General features: G+C 48.1%; 1 protein-coding gene across 5 annotated transcripts in view; it reads left to right on the top strand.

The window, feature by feature from the left end:
* Positions 1–19,201, top strand: part of RNF216 (ring finger protein 216) — a 142,795-nt gene that overhangs the window by 120,650 nt on the left and 2,944 nt on the right. For 3 of the 5 annotated variants that reach the window (XM_032326721.1, XM_032326718.1, XM_032326720.1), the window contains exons 15-16: positions 5,907–6,129; positions 18,534–18,603. In XM_032326721.1, coding sequence (XP_032182612.1) covers positions 5,907–6,129; positions 18,534–18,603 — 293 coding nt within the window. Of the gene's footprint in view, positions 1–5,906; positions 6,130–14,443; positions 16,115–18,533; positions 18,604–19,046 lie in introns of those variants that run through there. The other 2 variants (XM_032326722.1, XM_032326723.1) reach the window with 2 other exon arrangements.

Here is a 19,201-nt window from a genome sequence, read left to right as displayed (position 1 = left end):
CGAGTTCAGTAAATGTTCATTCGTCTTCTCCTTCTGATCCCGAACAAATAAGCAAATCACACACTTTAACTAGATTAGATTGCACTAATGTTCCTTATATCCATGTTTCCTATAGGATACTAGTGGCCTGAGACATTAAGCAAAATTATAGCCTCCAGAATGCAGAATAATGCCATCAGTAATAATAAGCACCATTACCGTTTAGCACTCCCTCTGTGGCTGAGCACTTTACAAATATTAACTCATTAAATGCGTTGGCTTAAATAAGGCCATTTCTTTCTCCTATAATGGCCCAGCCTTGCCAGGCAGATCTTTCCCATGAGGTCGCTCAGAGACCAGGTTCCTTTATCACGTTGTTTCACCATTCCCGAAGGTGGTATTCTCATCTGCATGATGGTGACTGGAGTGTAACCACATTTGTACTCCAGCCCATAGAAGAGGAGAAAGAACAAAGCTGCCAGCCAGGCATCTTTTTAGTTGTAAGGGGTGTGTGTGTGTGTGTGTGTGTGTACACGCACGCATCCGTGCCTGTGACTTCTCCTACCCTATCGGTCTAGACTGAGTCATGTGGCCACAACCTAGTTTCAAGGCAGACACCATATGTAATCTCTCGCTGGGTGATTCTATGTCCAACTTGAATTTAAAGGGTGAGAAGTGGGTTTCATTACTAAGAGAATGACATGGGAAATGACTATTAGGAGCAGTGAATAGTCTTCCATTGTCCAGCACAAGTAGGTACTATGGCCCTCATTTTAGAAAAACAGTACAACAGGCAGAGCCGAGGAAACTTGCATGTGATCCTGCAGGTTTACTACCTGGGGCTTGAAATCTGAGCACATGGTTTCCCAGCTGTCCTTTACCACAGCTTTGGTAGGCAGACTAATGACCCCACAAGGATGTCACTGCCCTCTGGAATCTGTGAGCCGGTTACCTTTTATGGCCAAATGGACTTTCCAGATGTGATTAAGGTTATGGACCTGGAGGTAGGGAGATGATTCTGGATTATCCAGGTGAGCCCAGTCTCATCACATGACTCCTTAAAAGCAGAGAGCCTTTCTGTGGTCAGAGGGATAGTGATGGACAGACCCAGAAAGGTGTGAGGACTCCACCTCCTGCTGCTGGCCTTTGAGATGGAGGAAGAAGGCCTTGAGCCAGGGAATGTGGCTCTTTCTAGAAGCAGGGAGCAACCTTCATTTGGCAGCCAGTAAGAAAATGGGTATCCCAGTCCCACAGCCCCAACGAATGAATTTGCTGACAGCCCACAGGAATAGTAAATAGATTTTCTCCCAGAGTAAGTGACAGCCCAATGATACCTGGATATTTTGTCGGAGGAGACCCATGCTGGACTTCTGACGTACAGCTCTGTAAAAGAATGCGTTTGTTTTAAAAAAAAAAAAAAAAAAAAAATTATATTACATTAAGCTAATAAAATTGTGGTCTGCTACAGCAGCAGTAGAAAACTGACACAGATTTTGGGGCCAGAATGGGGTGCTGCTGTAACAAATACCTAAAAATGTGGAAGTTAAGTTTGGAATTGGATAATGGGTAGAGACTGGAGCAGTTTTGAAAACCAGGGTAGAAAAAGCCTAGATTGCCTTGAACTAGTAGAAATATGGATTTTAGAAACCTCCCCCTTGAGGGCTCAGAAGCAAGGGAGGAGCATCATGGGCAAAGCCAGAATTGCCTTGGAGAAGACCCGAGCCCCCATAGACAGAGCCGCAGATGAGGACTCAGAAGTGCATGCAGAGCGTGTTCTCATGTCGGTGGCAGGAACCTCAGCTGGTTCGTCTCAGTCGTGTAGAAAGCAGAAGGTATAGATGGGTCTGGACATGTAGCTGAGGAAACTTGGGGGCTGAGCATGGCGAGAGAAAAATGTAAGCAGGAGAGATTGAGGGGCAGGAACAGGATTTGGTTGTTCCTGAAACTCCCATCCTGCTCAGGGGACAGAAGACCCCAAAATTAAGACTTCAGCCATCAGGAGAAGCATGCGCCTGGAGAGAAGACCAAGGATGTGTTCCAAATGTCAGAGTCTTCAGTCCTGTAAAGGCTCTTAGGAGGTCAAGGGAGAACCCTTCAGATCCCTTCAGGCGGACAAGGGAGTCTCTTGGCGTCTCGGGCATCCCCCCTCAGCCATCTCTGCAGAAGCCCAAAGCAGAGGTGGGCTCTGCGGGGAACTGGCTGTGGGTAGAGTGCGCATGTCAGCAGAAACACTGCAGCTTGGCCTGAAAGACACGGAGTGTGGATGGGAAGGAGTCCACCAGATGCCCAGAGTTCTAGAGAAAGGAAGCAGGTTGACTAAAAACGACTCAGCTGCAGACACGCTACCTTTCTTGAGAAAAGGCAGGCTTGCACAGTAGCGCCATGACCACAGGGTTCTGAGATCTGATATATTAGGGAGTTTGCCCAGCTGGATTTCTAAATTGATTATAAGTGATGACTCCTTTTTTTCCTTCCATTGTTTCCCTTTGGAAAGGAAGTATGTCCCAGAATGGGTCATATCCAGTGTCTTCACCTGTACTCGATTTAAATGGTGAGATTTGGCATCCGGTCATGGGTTGAGGTGACTGTAGGGGTGCAGGCTGAATATGAATCTGGAGTCCCGAGGGCAGACTGTGGTGGGCAAAATGTCCTGATCCCCAGAGCCTGTGAATATCGTTACCTGACATGGCGAAGGGCCCTTGTAGATGTGGTTTATGGAATAGGGACGCCTGGGTGGCTCAGTTAGTTAAGCATCTGTCTTCCACTCAGATCATGATCCCAGGGTCTTAGAATCGAGTCCCGCATTGGGCTCCCGCTTCTCCCTCTCCCACTCCCCCTGCTTGTGTTTCCTCTCTCGCTGTGTCTGTCTCTGTCAAATAAGTAAATAAAATCATTAAAAAAAAAACAAAATGGGAATTTTATGTGCATTTTACCACAGTTTAAAAAATATATACACATTCACAAAGGAAAGCCATCTAACATTTTGAATAGTATATTCAAAATGTAGGAAGTGTCAGGGACTCTGGAAAGAACACAATGGCCTCACCTGTGAAGGCCACAAAAAAAGAAGACAGCCCCCAACATACTTAAAAGTGGTGAGAACAAATACTCGTAGAGCTATAGGATCTAGATTGGTTATGTAGGGGAAGGCAGTGAACCTTCCTGTTTGAACACAAGGTCAGGAGACACAGCTGCAGGTCAGGCTTCTCTTCCTGTCCTGCCCAGGAGCACATCCTGTAGGGCTGTTTGTTTCCTCCCTAGTTTAGAATCGAATTCCCACATCACTCTTCTCCCAAAAGAATCAACTGATTTCTCATCCCATTTTGCACTTTTATGTTACTGGATAGGTGGTCACCGCAATCCATAAAAGCAGTCTTTTCTTGGTATGAGTCATTCTGGCCCTACCCTAGTGCTAGTCTCAAGAGTGCAGGAATGAGGACTTGGATGATACTCGTGCAGCCTTGAACAGCTCTGTGACCTTTAGAGCAATCTTGAGTGGTGCTCACTCTGTGTATCCCTCCATTCATCTCCGAGTGCCTTTTCTCGCATCCCGTATCCATCATTACAGCTTGGTGGAACACAGTAAGCAGATAAATGCACCCTCTTCCCAAGCCTTCAGGAAAGGACTCCATAATCCTGGTTCTTTTTTTTTTTTAAAGTAGGCTCCATGTCCAGCCCCAGTGCAGGGCTCAGACTCATGACCATGAAATCAAGACCTAAACCAAGAGCAAGAATTGGGCACTTTACTGACTAAGCCACCCACACGGCCCAACCTTGGTTCTTTTCATCAACTTCTCTTCCATACTGTAGCCATAGCAGCTACCCAGGGAGAATGTCAGCCAGCCCCAGGCCCCCAAAGCATGACAGCCTCAAGCCCCACATCAGTCTTGAAGGTGTTCTGACACAGAAAGCTTATGCTATAGAAAATCATGGTTGTGTCTTGGCCACAGGTTTTCATCTTGGACACTTTCGCATCAGAACCTTGTAAGTCTTTACAGGGAGCATTGAAAAGTATCTTCACAGATTCTGAGTAACCGAAATCATGAACATGTGTGCTATGTTAAGTTGACAATAACAAATTCACTTTATTTAAACTTTGTCTCCTTGATGATGTTTCCTGCTCAGCAAAACTTAGAACTCATTTGTTCCTCTATAACTTGAACTGGGTTTAAATTCTTTTCAAGCTAGAGCCTTCCTGCCTTTTGGACCATTCAAAAATTAGACCTAAATGAATAGCAAACAATTTCCTAGTTCATTTTTCTATTTTTAAGCTCATGATCTAGCTTTTAAGGCACAAACTATGACTGTCTTCTAAATATCAGTAAATAAAAACACTTGTCTTGACCCTAGACTCCGCTGGCTTCCCTTACTTAGCAGAAACCCTGGGAGCTGCAGGAGGAAGGCTTTTTCTCACTGTAAGGACAGAGCCTGCAGGTCAGAACTCATCCCCAGACTGTTGAGTCTTCGCAGGGAAGCATTTCCCTGGCCACCACTCTGGCTTCCTGCTTGGAAAGAAGAGCAGTTCTCAGAGCACTGGGTTAAGTCCTACTTTCAGGGCTTCTCCACTGTGGGGGTCATTCCTGCCTTCCCTAGTCTCCATAGGCATGCTTTCTAACACCTTCCAGGAACTCAGCTTAGTAGAGGAAGACAGACACACAAACAGTTATAGGCCAGGGTAGCAAGTGTTGTCTTAGAGTTAGGAACAGGACACTACAGAAGAAACTAATTCAGCAGTGCCAGCTCTTGGTAAAGAGCCAAGATGTGTCATTTTGGCTCTCATCATCTGACCCTCCATATCAGTTAAATTGCTTCTGGAAACAAGTAGCTTTCCTACAGGCTTCCCATTGGCCAGGGCCTACAACTCCTCAAGGACATGCCGACACTCTCGCTAAAAGGGGGCCTGGGAATGTGGGATTTTGACAAGGAGGTGGGCACTTGCCAACAGGAAGAAGTTCTAAACTGGCTGTCGTATTGTCTCCCATCTGTGTCTCCCCATCCCACACTAAGTTTTTAAAATCCAGGGTTGGAGGGGGCTGCCTGGGTGACTTAGTTAAGAGTCCAGCTTTTGCTTTCGGCTCAGGGTCATGAGATAAGCCCCATGTCAGGCTCCGCACTGGACGTGGAGCCTGCTCAGAATTCTCTCTCCCTCCTACCCCTTCCTCTTTCTCTCCCCCAACATTAAAAAAAAAAAAGAAAGATGTGTAAAATTCAAAATGTGTATATAACTAAGGTTTAGGCTTGGTGGCTCTTCGTCAGCCATTTTGCGTATATAAAACACATTATCAAGGAAGACCTTGAGTTTTTCTCTCCCGTTTTAAGCCTGCAGGGACTCCTATAACAAACAGAATAGTAATTTTCTAAATGGTAGGTATCAGGCACTGTGCCAGGGTGCTTGCTGTCTTACCTGTAATAATCCTCAAAAGATGATGAAGAGGGGCACCTGGGTGGCTCAGTGGGTTAAGCCACTGCCTTCGGCTCAGGTCATGATCTCAGGGTCCTGGGATCGAGTCCCGCATCGGGCTCTCTGCTCAGCAGGGAGCCTGCTTCCTCCCCTTTCTCTCTCTCTGCCTGCCTCTCTCTCTGCCTGCCTCTGTGCCTACTTGTGATCTCTCTCTGTCAAATAAATAAATAAAATCTTTAAAAAAAAATAAAAAATAATTTTAAAAAAAAAGATGATGAAGAAAGTTGGGTTTTCCTAATTTTAAAATGAGAAAACTGAGTCTCCTAGCAGTTGAGTACTTCATCCAGGGCCATAGAGATAATGAACTGAACGGAGTTCTCAGCTCCAAAGCACAGGTTCTTTTCACTTTTCAGATGTCACCAAAAGGTCTAGGCAGTCACCTGTGGGAAGATATACTTAGTGCCTAGCGTGCTTTTCTCTCTTCGTCCTCTTACCTCCTGTCTCCATTCATGTGTTCTTTTCTCAGTGAAGAAAAAATGACTGCAGCCCGCATTAGAAAATGCCACAAGTGTGGGACTGGCCTCATCAAGTCTGAAGGCTGCAACCGCATGTCTTGCCGCTGTGGCGCCCAAATGTGCTACCTCTGTCGCGTATCTATCAACGGATATGACCATTTCTGCCAGCATCCTCGCTCGCCGGGAGCCCCTTGCCAGGAGTGTTCAAGATGCTCTCTCTGGACCGACCCCACTGTAAGTGAATGCACGGCTGCTTGTTGCTTTGTAGGGGAAAATGTTGGTAAGGTAACATAATGAAAGGGATTCTCCATATACGTAACACATTGTGACTTTGGAAAATATAGGAATATATCAGCAAATAGAAACTAGGATCAAGTGATTGGGTGTCCTGCGTGGCCCAGTGGTTGAGTGTCTGTTTTGGATTTTGGCTCAGGTCATGATCTTGAGATCCTGAGACTGAGCCCTGAATGGGGCTCCGTGCTTAGCAGGGAGTCTGCTCTGTCCTCTCTGTCTCTCCTCTCCCTCTACCCCCCATTCAGTCTCAAACTCTCTCTCTCAGATAAATAAAATCTAGAAAAAAACTATAACCAAGTGAGACTGTTCCAGAAATGCAGGGATGGTTCAGTATTAAGAGCTTTATTGACATAACTCACCATATGATAACTTTAAATGGTTAAAGATATAATAAAATCACATATCTATTCTTGATTTAAGGTTTAAAGAACAGTATCAGAAGGATTTTTTTTTTTAAGATTTTATTTATTTCATAGATCACAAGCAGGCAGGGAGGCAGGCAGAGAGAAGAGGAAGCAGGCTTTCTGCAGAGTAGAGAGCCCGATGTGGGGTTCAATCCCGGGACCCCGGGATCATGACCTGAGTCAATGGCAGAGGCTTTAACCCACTGAGCCACCCAGGCGCCCCTAGAAGGATATTTTTTTAACCCCATATTTCAGAACAGTCCTTAGCATGTTTTTAATAGTGAAATACATAGAAGCATTACCAAAAAATCAAATATAAGACTATTACCACTATTTAGTTTTGGAACTGCTAGTCAATTCAGTTAGCTAAGAGAATAGAACATAATTGCCTGTGTTCATTGGGTACCCACTGTGTTTCAGACACCATTCTAAGTACTTTTATACATAATAATGGTAGAGAAATCTACCAATTTCAGCCTGAGAAAAGACAAAATATTATCAACTGGAAAGCTATTAGAAGCAGTAGAAAGATGTCTAGATACAAAATAAATACACAGAATGTCATTCACTGTCATTCACGTTATATAACAATATAAATCATAAAATAGCCTAGAAATTACTTTAACAAGAAAAATGAAGAACACCATTAAACTATGTTGAAGGACATCAAGAGACGTGAACATACAGAGAAATATGCTTTGTTTTGTTTTTTTTTTCCTAAATTATGATCTTTTTTTAAAGATTTTATTTATTTGGGCGCCTGGGTGGCTCAGTGGGTTAAGCCGCTGCCTTCGGCTCAGGTCGTGATCTCAGGGTCCTGGGATCGAGTCCCGCATGGGGTTCTCTGCTCCGCGGGGAGCCTGCTTCCTCCTCTCTCTCTCTCTGCCTGCCTCTCTGCCTACTTGTGATCTCTCTGTGTCAAATGAATAAATAATAAAAAAATCTTTAAAAAAAAAAAAAAAAGATTTTATTTATTTATTTGACAGAGAGAGACAGCGAGAAGGGGAACACAAGCAGGGGGAGATGAAGAGGGAGAAGCAGGCTTCCCGCCAAGCAGGGAGCCCTATGCGGGGCTCGATCTTAGGACCCTGGGATCATGACCCAAGCCGAAGGCAGACACTTAATGGCTGAGCCCCCAGGGGCCCCATGCTTTGTTCTTAAGTAAGCTTTAATATAAACTGTGTCCGTTCTTAAAATAATTTTCACGCAGTGCAGTATGTGCCAGGACTTGTCCTACCAAAAAGATTGAGCTTAAGTGAAAACCCTGCTAACTCAGAGCAAAGGCCTGAGGAAGTGCCCCAGCCCAAGGTCCCTGGAGGCCTGGTGACAGCCGGTGACTCCTCAGCTTCCCTGAGGACCGGGAAGTTGCTGACCTGATCCTCAGAGTCTTGCCCTCAGAGGCAAGACTTGGTATTACAGACATAGCACTTCAATCTGAAATCAAGACATTTGCTGCAATTCCCATTTAAGTTCAGTAAAGCTTTTTTTTTTTTGCTGCAATTCCCATTTAAGTTCAGTAAAGCTTTTTTTTTTTCCCCTTAAAAAATTACCTCCAGTTTTGTAAAGGAGACTAATTTTTATTAAGCTACACTAATCAAAACTAAGTGAGCTAATAACTAGATCTGAGAGAGAAAATGGAGACCAGAAACACATTAAATGAGAATTTAATCTGTTAAAAAAATATATATATATATTTTATATATATTAAAAAATATATATATATATATTTTTTTTTTTTTTAAGGTTTTTATTTACATAATCGCTACACTTAACGTGGGGCTGAAACTCTTGACCCCAAGATCCAGAGTTCTGTGCTCAGGCACCTGGATGACTCAGTCCATTGAGCTGCTGCCTTCGGCTTCGGTCATAATCCCAGAGTCTTGGGATTGAGCCCCCCATCAGGCTCACTGTTCAGCATAGAACACCAACAGCGTGTAGCTGGGGTCGTAGACCCAAGTTACCACAGGGACAAATAGTAACATAAATCATCTGTGAATATAAAGTGGGCCATGTCTGGGATAGTGGGATATGGTGAGGCAAACCAGAGAGGGTATAGGTCATATCCAAGGCTGCTCCTCCTTTCCCACAGATTGTCACCAGGTAAAATTCTGCTCATGGTTACCATGGCTTCAGATTCTCCAGAGGAGGTGGAACTCTGGACTTTAATATGTTATCTTCTGATTTTTTTTTTTTTTTAAGATTTTATTTATTTATTTATTTGACAGATCAGAAGTAGGCAGAGAGGCAGGCAGAGAGAGAGAGAGGAATAAGCAGGCTCCCTGCTGAGCAGAGAGCCCAATGCAGGGCTTGATCCCAGGACCCTGGGATCATGACCTGAGCCGAAGGCAGAGGCTTTAACCCACTGAGCCACCCAGGCACCCCTATGTTCTGATTTTTCAAGATTGGCCATTAATCCAAGTATCTTAAAAACTTATGTTTCATACCAGCACTTCGTAAGCCAAAACATAGGTTGTTAGTCATCAGACTTTACCCCTGGTTTCGAGCATGTCCGGCAGGCCTACCAAGAGGCGATGTCAGGGGCAGGCCCGCCCAGTGTGAGAACCACAGCAGACCATTCTCCTGGCCTAACCCCAATTCTGGGAGTTCCCAGTTTTGAAAAATAGTGAGTCCTCAATGGAAACCAGCTGTGTGCGTGTCAGAAGCCACCTCCTCACTGGGCAGAAGATTGGGCAGAGGGACCCAGGAATGGCTCTGACTGGGCAGCTCTGCCACCCACTGAGAGTCTCAGCAAGCCTTCCTTCCCCGCCCCTCACCCTCCAGCACACCCCTAGTCACTGAAGGAAAGGGCAGACTTTGGAAGTAGGCAGGTCACCCTTCTGTTGCTGGTTTGGTTCAGTGGAAGGAGGTCCAGCCGCCAATGGCAAGTGCTCGGCAAGGTAACGTGTGCTGCCTTCTAGGACAAACCTTCCCGGGCCCTGGCAGCTCTGCTGACTCACTTCCTCCGCGCCATGCAGCCAGCATACCCAGGCCTCAGCATCTCTTACGCGAGGAAATAGGACTCTTTTCCTTCAGCTGCATCTCCTATGAAGTTCTCCGAGTCGTCCCCACACACACACACACCACGCTGCCTTCCAGAAACAAAGAGCTAAGCAGAGTTACACAGCAGAAGGTGTTCAGCTGCTGGCCTCTCCTTGGCTGGCACTGTTTTCCTTTCTGCTCCTGCTCATTCTTGTTCCTTCTCCTGCTGCCTCCCTTTTCCTACTACGCGTGGAATGAGTTAAAGGTTTTTTGTGTCCTTTACACCTTGTTTGGGTGCCGTACCATGTGACTGCTCCCTTGTTTTCTTATTGAATCATTGTCTTCCACCCTGAGAAAGGTTCTGTATTTGCTCAAAATAACGTTCAAAAGGAAGGTCAGGCAAATACAAATCCCTCTGATTTCCTCGGGCAGCCATAGCCAGAGATTTGGTTCCATTTGTCCATTCCCATCAAATCTGGGATCAGCCCCGTTTCCTTGATTCTCACCAGGAGACTGATTGGATTCCAAGCCAGCATCTGTTGGGGCTTCTGAGAACACAAAGCCATTCAGAAGTTCAGGGAAACAAAGCATGCCCTGTCATCCAGGCCTTTTCTCTGGCTTAATTAACCAGCAAGGCCAGGAAGAATCTCTTCGTCCCTTCGTGGTTTGGAGAGAAGTCGCGTTTTATCCCTTAATGACTAGAGATTGCTTGGGAACCCAAACGAACTCTGTATGAGAACTAAAATGATGAATGTAACTTGCCTTCAGTGTTATCAGAATGAAGCCAAAAACATTCAGCCACAAGTCTTAAAAAGCAAGATGTCTTTTTAAAAGGAAGGGGGAAAAAAAGCAAACCACACTTTTCTGATTGGGGGGCAGAATGCAAAGCCACATGTTGACACAGAAGTCAGCAGATATTATTTTGCCGTGGAGGGAGGCGTCCTAGTGCTTGACTGGGTCCGAACCCCTTGCAGCTGAGGGAGCGGCAGGGCTGGCACAGCACAGCTTGGCGGCAGACGCCCTGGTCCTCTCCGGAGTCCCCTGGCTGTCTGGATTCAAGAAGTGACGCAGAATTCTTAACAGCATTTTTTCTTATACAAAACAAAGTCAGTGTTTATCTTGGGTGTTGGTTACCAGAAACTGCACAGAATTATTTTCCACAACTTCTTTGATTTTTGGATATAAAAGATTGTTCAATTCAAATAAAACCCTGGAGCTTTTGCAACCAATGTACAGTTTGATACCATTACCGCCTAGCCACTTGGTCAGGAGACTGACTTATTTTTCCCAAGCCTACATTGAATCGAATGTGACATCGACCTGGGCTAATATATTTAATTCTGCAATAATTTTCTAAGGCAGATGTGTCATTCCACTTCTGCAAAGGCTGTGGTCCATAAACCTAGCACGGGGCTGCAGCCACAGCTGCTTCTCTTGGAAGACACCCACCTGCCTTCTCCCGCCTATGGCTCCAACGCCATCCAGACTAGCCCAGGGCCCAGCGTCTCCCTGCCGGGGCTGGTTTGCAGAGGCCACGCACAACTCTGAGACCCGTGTCAGGAAAAGGAGGGCGTGTTGCAGGAATGGAAGGGAGAAGAGCTTTTCAGAGTGGGCCCAGGAGAGGCAGAAGGCCCATGGGAAAGGTAGACCAAAGGTGAAGTCATTAACTGGATTTTGGTTTCAATGTTGCTTACCTTTTTTTCTTTTCTTTTCTTTTCTTTTCTTCTTTTTTTTTTTTAAAGTCAGCTCTGTGCTGGAGCATCTGGGTGACTCAATCAGTGAAGCTTCTGCCTTTGGCTTAGGTCATGATCCCAGGGTCCTGGGATTAAGCCCTGCTGAGCAGGGAGCCTACTTTTCTCTCTTCTATCTCTCTCTCTCTCTCTCTCTCTCAAATATATAAAATCTTAAAAAATAATAATAGTAGTAAGTTCTGTGCCCCATGTGAGGCTTGAACTCCTGACCCTGAGATCAGGAGTCGCATGCTGTACCAACTGAGCCAGTCAGGCACCTCTCTTTCCGTACCATTTTAAATGTACCTTCTACAAAAGAAACAAAGGTGGTAATGTGAGTCCCCTGCCTCAGCATCTTATTTCGGGTCACTTATGACCGCTTTCCCAGTCCACAGATGAGGAAAATGAAATTCGGGTCACTTGGTAAAAGTGGGATGCAAGCCCAGGTCTTGGATCAGATGTCGGCTCCCTTTACTCCAGAAGTCTCCACGCTCTGGAGTGACAGGTCACAAATTTGGCAGCTCACCATGTTAGGTGCCCATGGGGGTCCAGAGCCAAGGGAACCAGCTGGGCCTCCATAGCGGGGTGGGACCATCGCTAGACCCTTTCCCCATTGAGCAAGCTGCCGATGGTAGAGGTGGGGCCTGGCATCTCCAAAGCTTGACAGTGTGCTTGATCGGGTTTAGGTGTCACTGAGGACTTTACCAAGGAGGGTGGCAGCATGTAAATATGGGTCATCTTCGGCAAATGCCCGAAGGCCCCAGGCAGAGCACTTAACCCTGACGGGAGTCCAAAGATGGCCACATTCCATGCTGCCTCCAGGTCCGCATGGGGGAGCTCTAGATGGAAAAGCATTCGGGTGCTGGGTCTCTGTGAGCTGAGAGCCTGCTCTCCTTGCTGTCCTTGCACCTCCCCAGCACCTCGTCCAACCCCCCCACCCCCGCCGCAGGCCATTCCAGACCCCAGCTGCACAGCATGTGCCACTTCGGGCTGCGCCTCACCCTCCTCCCCCCAATTTCCTGTTGCAGGGGGACAGCTGGAGCTGGGGGTTAGGGTCTGGTGTTGCTCGGCGATCTGCAGCCGATCTGGGAATAATTTGAAACTAAATCCTCAGTCCTTGAGAAGCCTTTTATGAAATCATTGCAAGTTTATTAACAACAGCTGTGGCCACACATGACCTGGATCCCAGCCCCAACCCCACCCCCAAAATCACAGGAGGGAAGCAGCAGTTGACTTGGAATTCCCAGTCACCTTTTTAAGGGGAGGAAAGTTAAATGAAGAAGAAAAGTCACCCATCCTTCCTCCGTGGTCACAGGAGGCTGAACAGCAGACTAGCCGGCCGCCAGCCATGGTGATCAGAAATAAAGAAAACTGCTCAAAGGGACTTTTCAAAGCTTTGGCAAGAGCAGCCTGAGGCCAAGTGTTCACACATCTATTTTAGGGCCCTTCAGCCTGTGGTGGCGATCACTGTCAATGTCTGATTGGCAGAAACCTCCTCTTTCTCAGACCATTTGCAGCTTCTCCGTTTCCTCCTGTCCAGACCCTGCTGCTCAGGCGGAGCTGCAAAGCTTCCTTATTGAGGGGCGGGTTACAGAGTCCAGGTTTGGGCTGCTTTTTCTTAATTAAAATCTCTCTGGCGAACTCTACCTCACTTCCTGCCAGCGACTGCCGTGCTGAGTCTGTTTTGGAGAAGCCCGGCCCCTGCCATCAGCCTCGTGCCCTCGCCGTGCTCCCCGCTGCCTCCATGTGAAGCAGGCGTGTCCAAGTCCTTCCAGTCAGGCCAACACTTTGTGTCCTGCTGAGCTCAAAGGAATTCAGGGAGAGGAAATAAAACCTTCTTCCTGTTAAGATGCAACCCACTCATTTCTTCCTTTAAAGTATTGCTCCAGATTCCCGGGGCAGTGAGACTCCACGCCCCATTCTGCTGTATTCCTTTATCCTCGGCACTGCATTTGGGGTGCACCGGCCCGCCGTGGGTGCTGTGCTCGTTCCCTTCACAGGCCTTGTTGCATCTGGTTGTGGTCTGTGGGCTCCCTGCCCAGAGTGGCCATGGGTAGTGATAAAAAGTGCTTAGGTGGTTCTCTTGCACTCTAGCCTGGTGTTTCGTTATACTCAGTCTTTTTTTTTTTTTTAATGAAGATTTTATTTATTTATTTGACAGCCCAAGCAGGAAGAAGGGGTAAAGGGAGAGGAAGAAGCAGGCTTCCTGCTGGGCAGGGAGCCCGACATGGGGCTCGATCCCAGGACCCTGGCTTCATGACCTGAGCCACCCTGGTGCCCCCATTATACTTAGTCTTTTGAGACCCACCGTCCTGGGACATTTTGACCGCCGACTGGTGTCTGCTCCCTCCTCTTTCAGCCTAGCCTTGCTTATATGCACATTCCATGGATCTGTGTGGAAATTTTCACCAAGATCAGAAGGGGCCAGGAAGCATACAGAGTGGAAGTCATCCAGGCCTACTGTATCCATCTTAAATCCCACGCCAAAAGCCAGGTGGAGGAGTACAGGAGGACGTGTCACCCTCGTGTCCATTCACTAAGGCCTGTTGGGGTGCCCAGTGTGGTGACTACCAACAGAACCGTCTCTTCCTCCTGTGGTTCCCAGCCAGCCCAGGTGGGCAGAGGCTGACGGGGAGCTTGGTTCTCAAGAGTGTCCAGCTTGGCCTCCAGCCCTGCAGAGGACAGAGCAGGCAGAGGGGCGCTAACTGCCCAGGCACCCTCGGGGATGCGAGCCCAGAAGGAACCACAGGCTCTGTGCTGGTCGGACGGCACTTCTCACAGCTCCGTCATCTTCAGCATGTAACTGCATCTCAGAGCCTGTTTCCTCGCAGGTAGAATCTGTTACCCCCCCATAGCTGGAAGAGACGCTAAGGGTGCGCATATGAACTAAAGCAAGACACAGGGAGGTGGGACCTGAGTGCAGAGCATGGCCTTCTAGAAGAGAACCTCGGGATGGGGGGTGGGGTCTCTGAGCGAGGCGGGGATACAAGCACAAGCAGTGAGAAGTGGGCCAGAACATTCCCAGGAGTTCTCTCTGGAAAGAAATTACTGGTCACTTTTTTATTTGGGTGTTGTTAAACTTTTTCTCCCAAAATTGCTTTAATGTATATGAGAATCAGAAACACCGGTTTTTTGTTGCAGAAAGAAAATTCCATGGGACACTGTGATATGCAAGTAAGTTGGTAGCCTCACGAGAAAGCATGTCAGGCAGGGAAATGTAGAAGTGTGTGTTCCCGCTCTGGAGAGGGACTAAGAACAGTAGCCCAGTCAGAGGCAACAGGAGACCCTACCACTGTGAGCCAGTAAGTCCTTTGGGGCCTCAGTGGTAGACCCTGGCCTGCACCTTGGCTTTCTGGCTCGGAGGTGAGGTTTGTGGGCCCTGGAGCTCCTGGCTCCGTCTGGGTGAGAAGACAGGAGGTGGTGAGAGGGATCTGCTGGCTTTGTCTCAAAGGCCTGGTGCCAAGGGAAGCCAGTCAGACACTGGCGAATGGATCTTTTTTAAGGGATGATACGTGCATTTCTGGGTGAGCTGACCAAGAAAAGAATTCCCTAAAAATTTCCAGGGAAGTGACCCTCTTTGCTGTGTTGGCCGTTCGTCCTCTTGAATGGAGGCGTTTTGTTTTGCCCTATTCTCTTGTATTTAGTGGAAAAAGGAGATTTCGGAGTTCTGCCCATCCCAGAGAGAAGGAACCCTCTTGTATTTCAAGGAGGATAAGATGAACTCATTCTAGAACAAGGCAGGGCCTCTGATGGTGCTCAGGGCAGGGTGGGCAGAGTTCCAGGGGCCTTGCAGTCCCTGCTGCAGAAGCTCCAGTTCAGAAACCTGTGGTTTATGTGGTTAAGAGCTTCAACCTCCAGAGTGGAAAGCCTGGGTTTAAACCTCACTGTGCTTCCGTTTCCACATCTGTAATACGGGAATTAGTTAATAGGGCCTAACTCTGGAGCTGTTAGGAAGACTCAGTCTCTGTGAAGTGCTTACAGCAGGAGCTGGCACATAGTAAGCCCTCAGCAAACATTAGCTTCCGTTCTTGCTGTCGCTGAGCCTGGCACTTTGTAAAAGGAAGATCATCTGCTTCTCACGTAAAGCTGCTGTGAATGGGCTCCAGGTCAGGTGGTGGAGTGTAACAGGGTCCTCAAGCCCAGCTCTCTAGAGCCCCAGAACAGGAGTTCTTCCCACTGCACCAGCTGTCTGCCCATTAGGAGGCCAGTGCTGCTCGAAGATAAGACTTGCCATGGCCAGTCACCCCAGCTTGCCTGGATTTCCTGTGGGTGACTCAGCCCCTTCCGGGGGTGCTGGAGGTCAGGTACTTCGGTGACCTGGCCACTGCACCCGGCTCTCTCATCTGCTTTCCTCCTATTGTTCCCTGCTTCCAGCAGCCTAGGTGTGTCCTAGATTACAGAGTGGCAAGCCTTTTTTGCAAGTGTCCTCGTTCACCATGAATGGTGACACTTGGGGCTCCTAGAATGTTTCCTAAGGGAACATACCTTCAGAAAGGCCTCGGGAGCCCATCTGTCCTTCAGCCCAAACCCAAAGGGACCAGTCTTCGTCTTCTACCTCAAAGTAACTCTAAAGCTTGCCACATTTACTCTTTTTGTTAACGTTACATTTTTAGTTATGGTAAAGTATGTATAAAATGTCACTCTTGACTTGAGGAGCTTTAAATGCTTAAGAGAAATTGCTTGGGAAGGAACCCCTGCCCTGGATGAAATAAGAAATCTTCACCTTAGAGTCTAACACATTTAGCTAAAAATGTAATTTAAAAATACGTATATTAAAAAGCTTTTCATTGTTAGTTTCTAAATAGTGTCCTGTGACTCCAACCAGTCAGAGGAAGTTGAAATCTGAACCATCTGACCCTTATTCTAGCTGCAACTGACGGTTTACTCAGTGGCCCTAATTAACACAGGAAGCCAGGCACCTGCCCCATGAAGAAGCCACAGAGGCAAGTGTTGGGACATCTCCCAGTCTCTCCACTCTTTCTTGAAGCTTCTAATCTTTCTAAAATCTTTATTTCTGCTGTTTTCCATGAACTTCCTGTCTTTAATAGTGAGTGATCTGTGCCAAGTCCTTTACCTACTTGAGCTCATTCCATCCTTACAACAGCCCATTTTACAGACGAGGTATCAAGACTCGGATGTTTTAACTCGCTTCGTGGGAGATACCACAGAGCCCTGCTCTCCTACCTGACAGTTCTCCGGATCCCCCCCCCCCATTAAAAATCTTTTTGTCCTGGACCATCCACTGGCACCAAAGTGAAGAGGTTTGTCAGCTCCTCCTCCTCTAATCGATAGTGTGTATCTCTGCATGCAGACGGAAACCTTCAGACTGTGCCCACCAACCCATACGGAGTTCTCGGAGCCCTTTGCATCAGTTGGCTTAGTGGTTCCGTTGTATAGGACTCCATTCCCTCGTTTGGAGTGTTCACGGAGAGACTGGACAACCGGGCCTTGGGGTTTTTACTGGAGAATTTGACATATGTTAACCTGAGAGACAGACATGGTGCCCCCGAGGGTTTCTTTCGGCACCTGGTAGTTCTCTCCTCATTCTCCTGCCTTGCTCAGAACACCTGCAAGGTGAGGCTGAGAAAGATTTGTGTGTTAAGAATTTCCGAATGTCAGAAAGAACGTGGTAAGAATCTAGAGACAACTGAGTTCAGTCCATCATTCAGTGCCTGAGGGTGGGGAAATGTCTATGAATTTAACAGGGCCTCTGCTATTGGCCACAGAGCCTCCGGCCCCCAGCAATTCTGTCCTACAATTTCTTTTTTTTCTTTTTTTTAAGATTTTATTTATTTGTTTAACAGACAGAGATCACAAGCAGGCAGAGAGGCAGGCAGAGAGAGAGAGAGAAGCAGGATCCCCGCCAAGCAGGGAGCCCGACATGGGGCCCGGTCCCAGGACCCTGAGATCATGAACTGAGCCGAAGGCAGAGGCTTAACCCACTGAGCCACCCAGGTGCCCCTGTTCTAAGATTTTTTTTTAATCTACCAAAGGGAATATTACATAACTATTTACTCATTCCATCAGTAGGACTTTTAGTCTTCTTGTCAATCAGAAGTTTAACCAGCAAACTTAGATCAGTGTCTGGCACTAGCAGGTGTCCAATACACGCTGATTTAAAGGCTGCTCCTGACTCTCAAGTCCTTGAGGTTCGGAACTGTGTGGTGAAGTCCCTGGCCGCTGTCTTGGCAGCGACGTTAATAACACGCTAAGTAAACGTCCACACTGCCCATCGCACAGGTGGGACCCCCACGCCCTCCGCTGTCCAGGGAGGGTGCTCTCTCCAGCTCAGATGCTCTTTTCAGGGGTCCTCCATTCACATCTCCCAAGTTTGCTGGGTGCCATCAGTTGGTCAGAGCCTCAGATCAGTGTGAAAATTCGAGCTGTCACTGAAACCACTCCCAGCCAGGACACACCTGGCCATGGGGGCAGGTTCCAATACCTTGTCTAGGAAACACCTCCTTGAGTGTGGGGATTGGCTCTGCCTTCTGGCCCCCATACTGTGTACCAGTGCCTTCCTCACACTTCCTCCCAGCGTGACTGCTACTAATTCACGGAGAAGCAGCTGGAAGACCCCAGGAAACGAGCCTGTTGGTCGTTCAGTTCAAGTCCACGAAGTTGGTGATGTTCCGCTCGGTTCAGCTCGCTCTTAAACTGCTGCGCCCTTCCTTCCACATGCGGGTCCCCGCCCCAACCACCATTTGACTGTCGGGACACCATTCCTTCTGTAGCCTGCCAGTTACCTAGAAGCTAAAGGCCAGCTTCAGGGCTCAGCTGGCCCGAGTAGACCTTTGTCCCCCCTGAGGTCACAGAATCAGTAAGACTCTGTTGGGCTTTGCACAAAAGGGTGTGGAGCTCGGAGTTGGTAGACTCTAGATCTGAAACTCTTCTGGCCCTGCCCGCCCCAGACCCTTGGATTATCAGTCTTCCCACCCCGAGCTGCAGAAGATTCTCTCTCTGCTAACTTTGCGGCCTAACGAACAAAGCAGGCCCTCGCCCCTCCCGGAGGTGGCCACCACTGTACACAGTCCCACTCCTCAGCCACGGCGTTTCAGGTGGGCTTCCTCATGGGAGCCTCACCCAGTGATGAAGCAAGGAATCTGCTTTCTGGGTCTGGAAATGAGTCGTCTGCCGACTAGCCGCCCTCTGGCGTCCCCCGGCTCCCAGTGGTGTCTCAGCATGGCATGGAACTGCTTGGGGCAAGCTCACCATCTTGTTGCTCTTCCTCTAGGAGGATGATGAGAAGCTGATTGAGGAAATCCAGAAGGAGGCTGAAGAGGAGCAGAAGAGAAAGAATGGAGGCAAGCGCTCCCCCGGCGCGGGCCCTGTGCCCAGTGTTCTCCATGTGTGGGGTGGGGGGCAGGCTTCATGGCTGGCCCTCTGCCCAGCTGGGGACCACCAGGCATCCATCCCACTCCCCATGGGAGAGGCTATGAAAGCGTAGGAGAGTTTCAGCATCCCCTTGATGATCAGGAGGTCTCAGGGGATGAGTTTGAGCTTAGGGGGTAGACAGTACCCACACTGGACTAAAAAGACAGTAGGCCCACCCTTGCCTCTCTGAGGTCACAAAAGAATGAAGTGGAGTTTCTGGGAGTCCCTAGGCCCTGGCTTTGAAGGAAAGTCACGGAATCTACCACTTTCCAGGGTGATCTCTGAGCTAATGCTTGGACAGCTGAGGGGGGTTGGTGCGCATACACGCGTTAATCAGCCTTATTTGGCCCGGCTACCCCTTCTGTGTCCATAGGTAAGAATGATGCTGAAGGTCAGACAGTCCTGGCCTGGCCTCGTGCTGTGGGCTCTCCGCTAGGGCCAGGTGGGACTGAGCAGGATATGCAGCCCTGGTCCCAGCCCACATGCAAGCACAGTTGGTTTTGTTTTCTCTACTAAATCCCATCTCCT

Source organism: Mustela erminea, chromosome 20 (assembly GCF_009829155.1).
Source record: "Mustela erminea isolate mMusErm1 chromosome 20, mMusErm1.Pri, whole genome shotgun sequence".
Lineage (NCBI taxonomy): Eukaryota > Metazoa > Chordata > Mammalia > Carnivora > Mustelidae > Mustela > Mustela erminea.
Note: the sequence above shows the minus strand (reverse complement) of the source record. Positions and strands in the feature narration are given on the sequence as shown.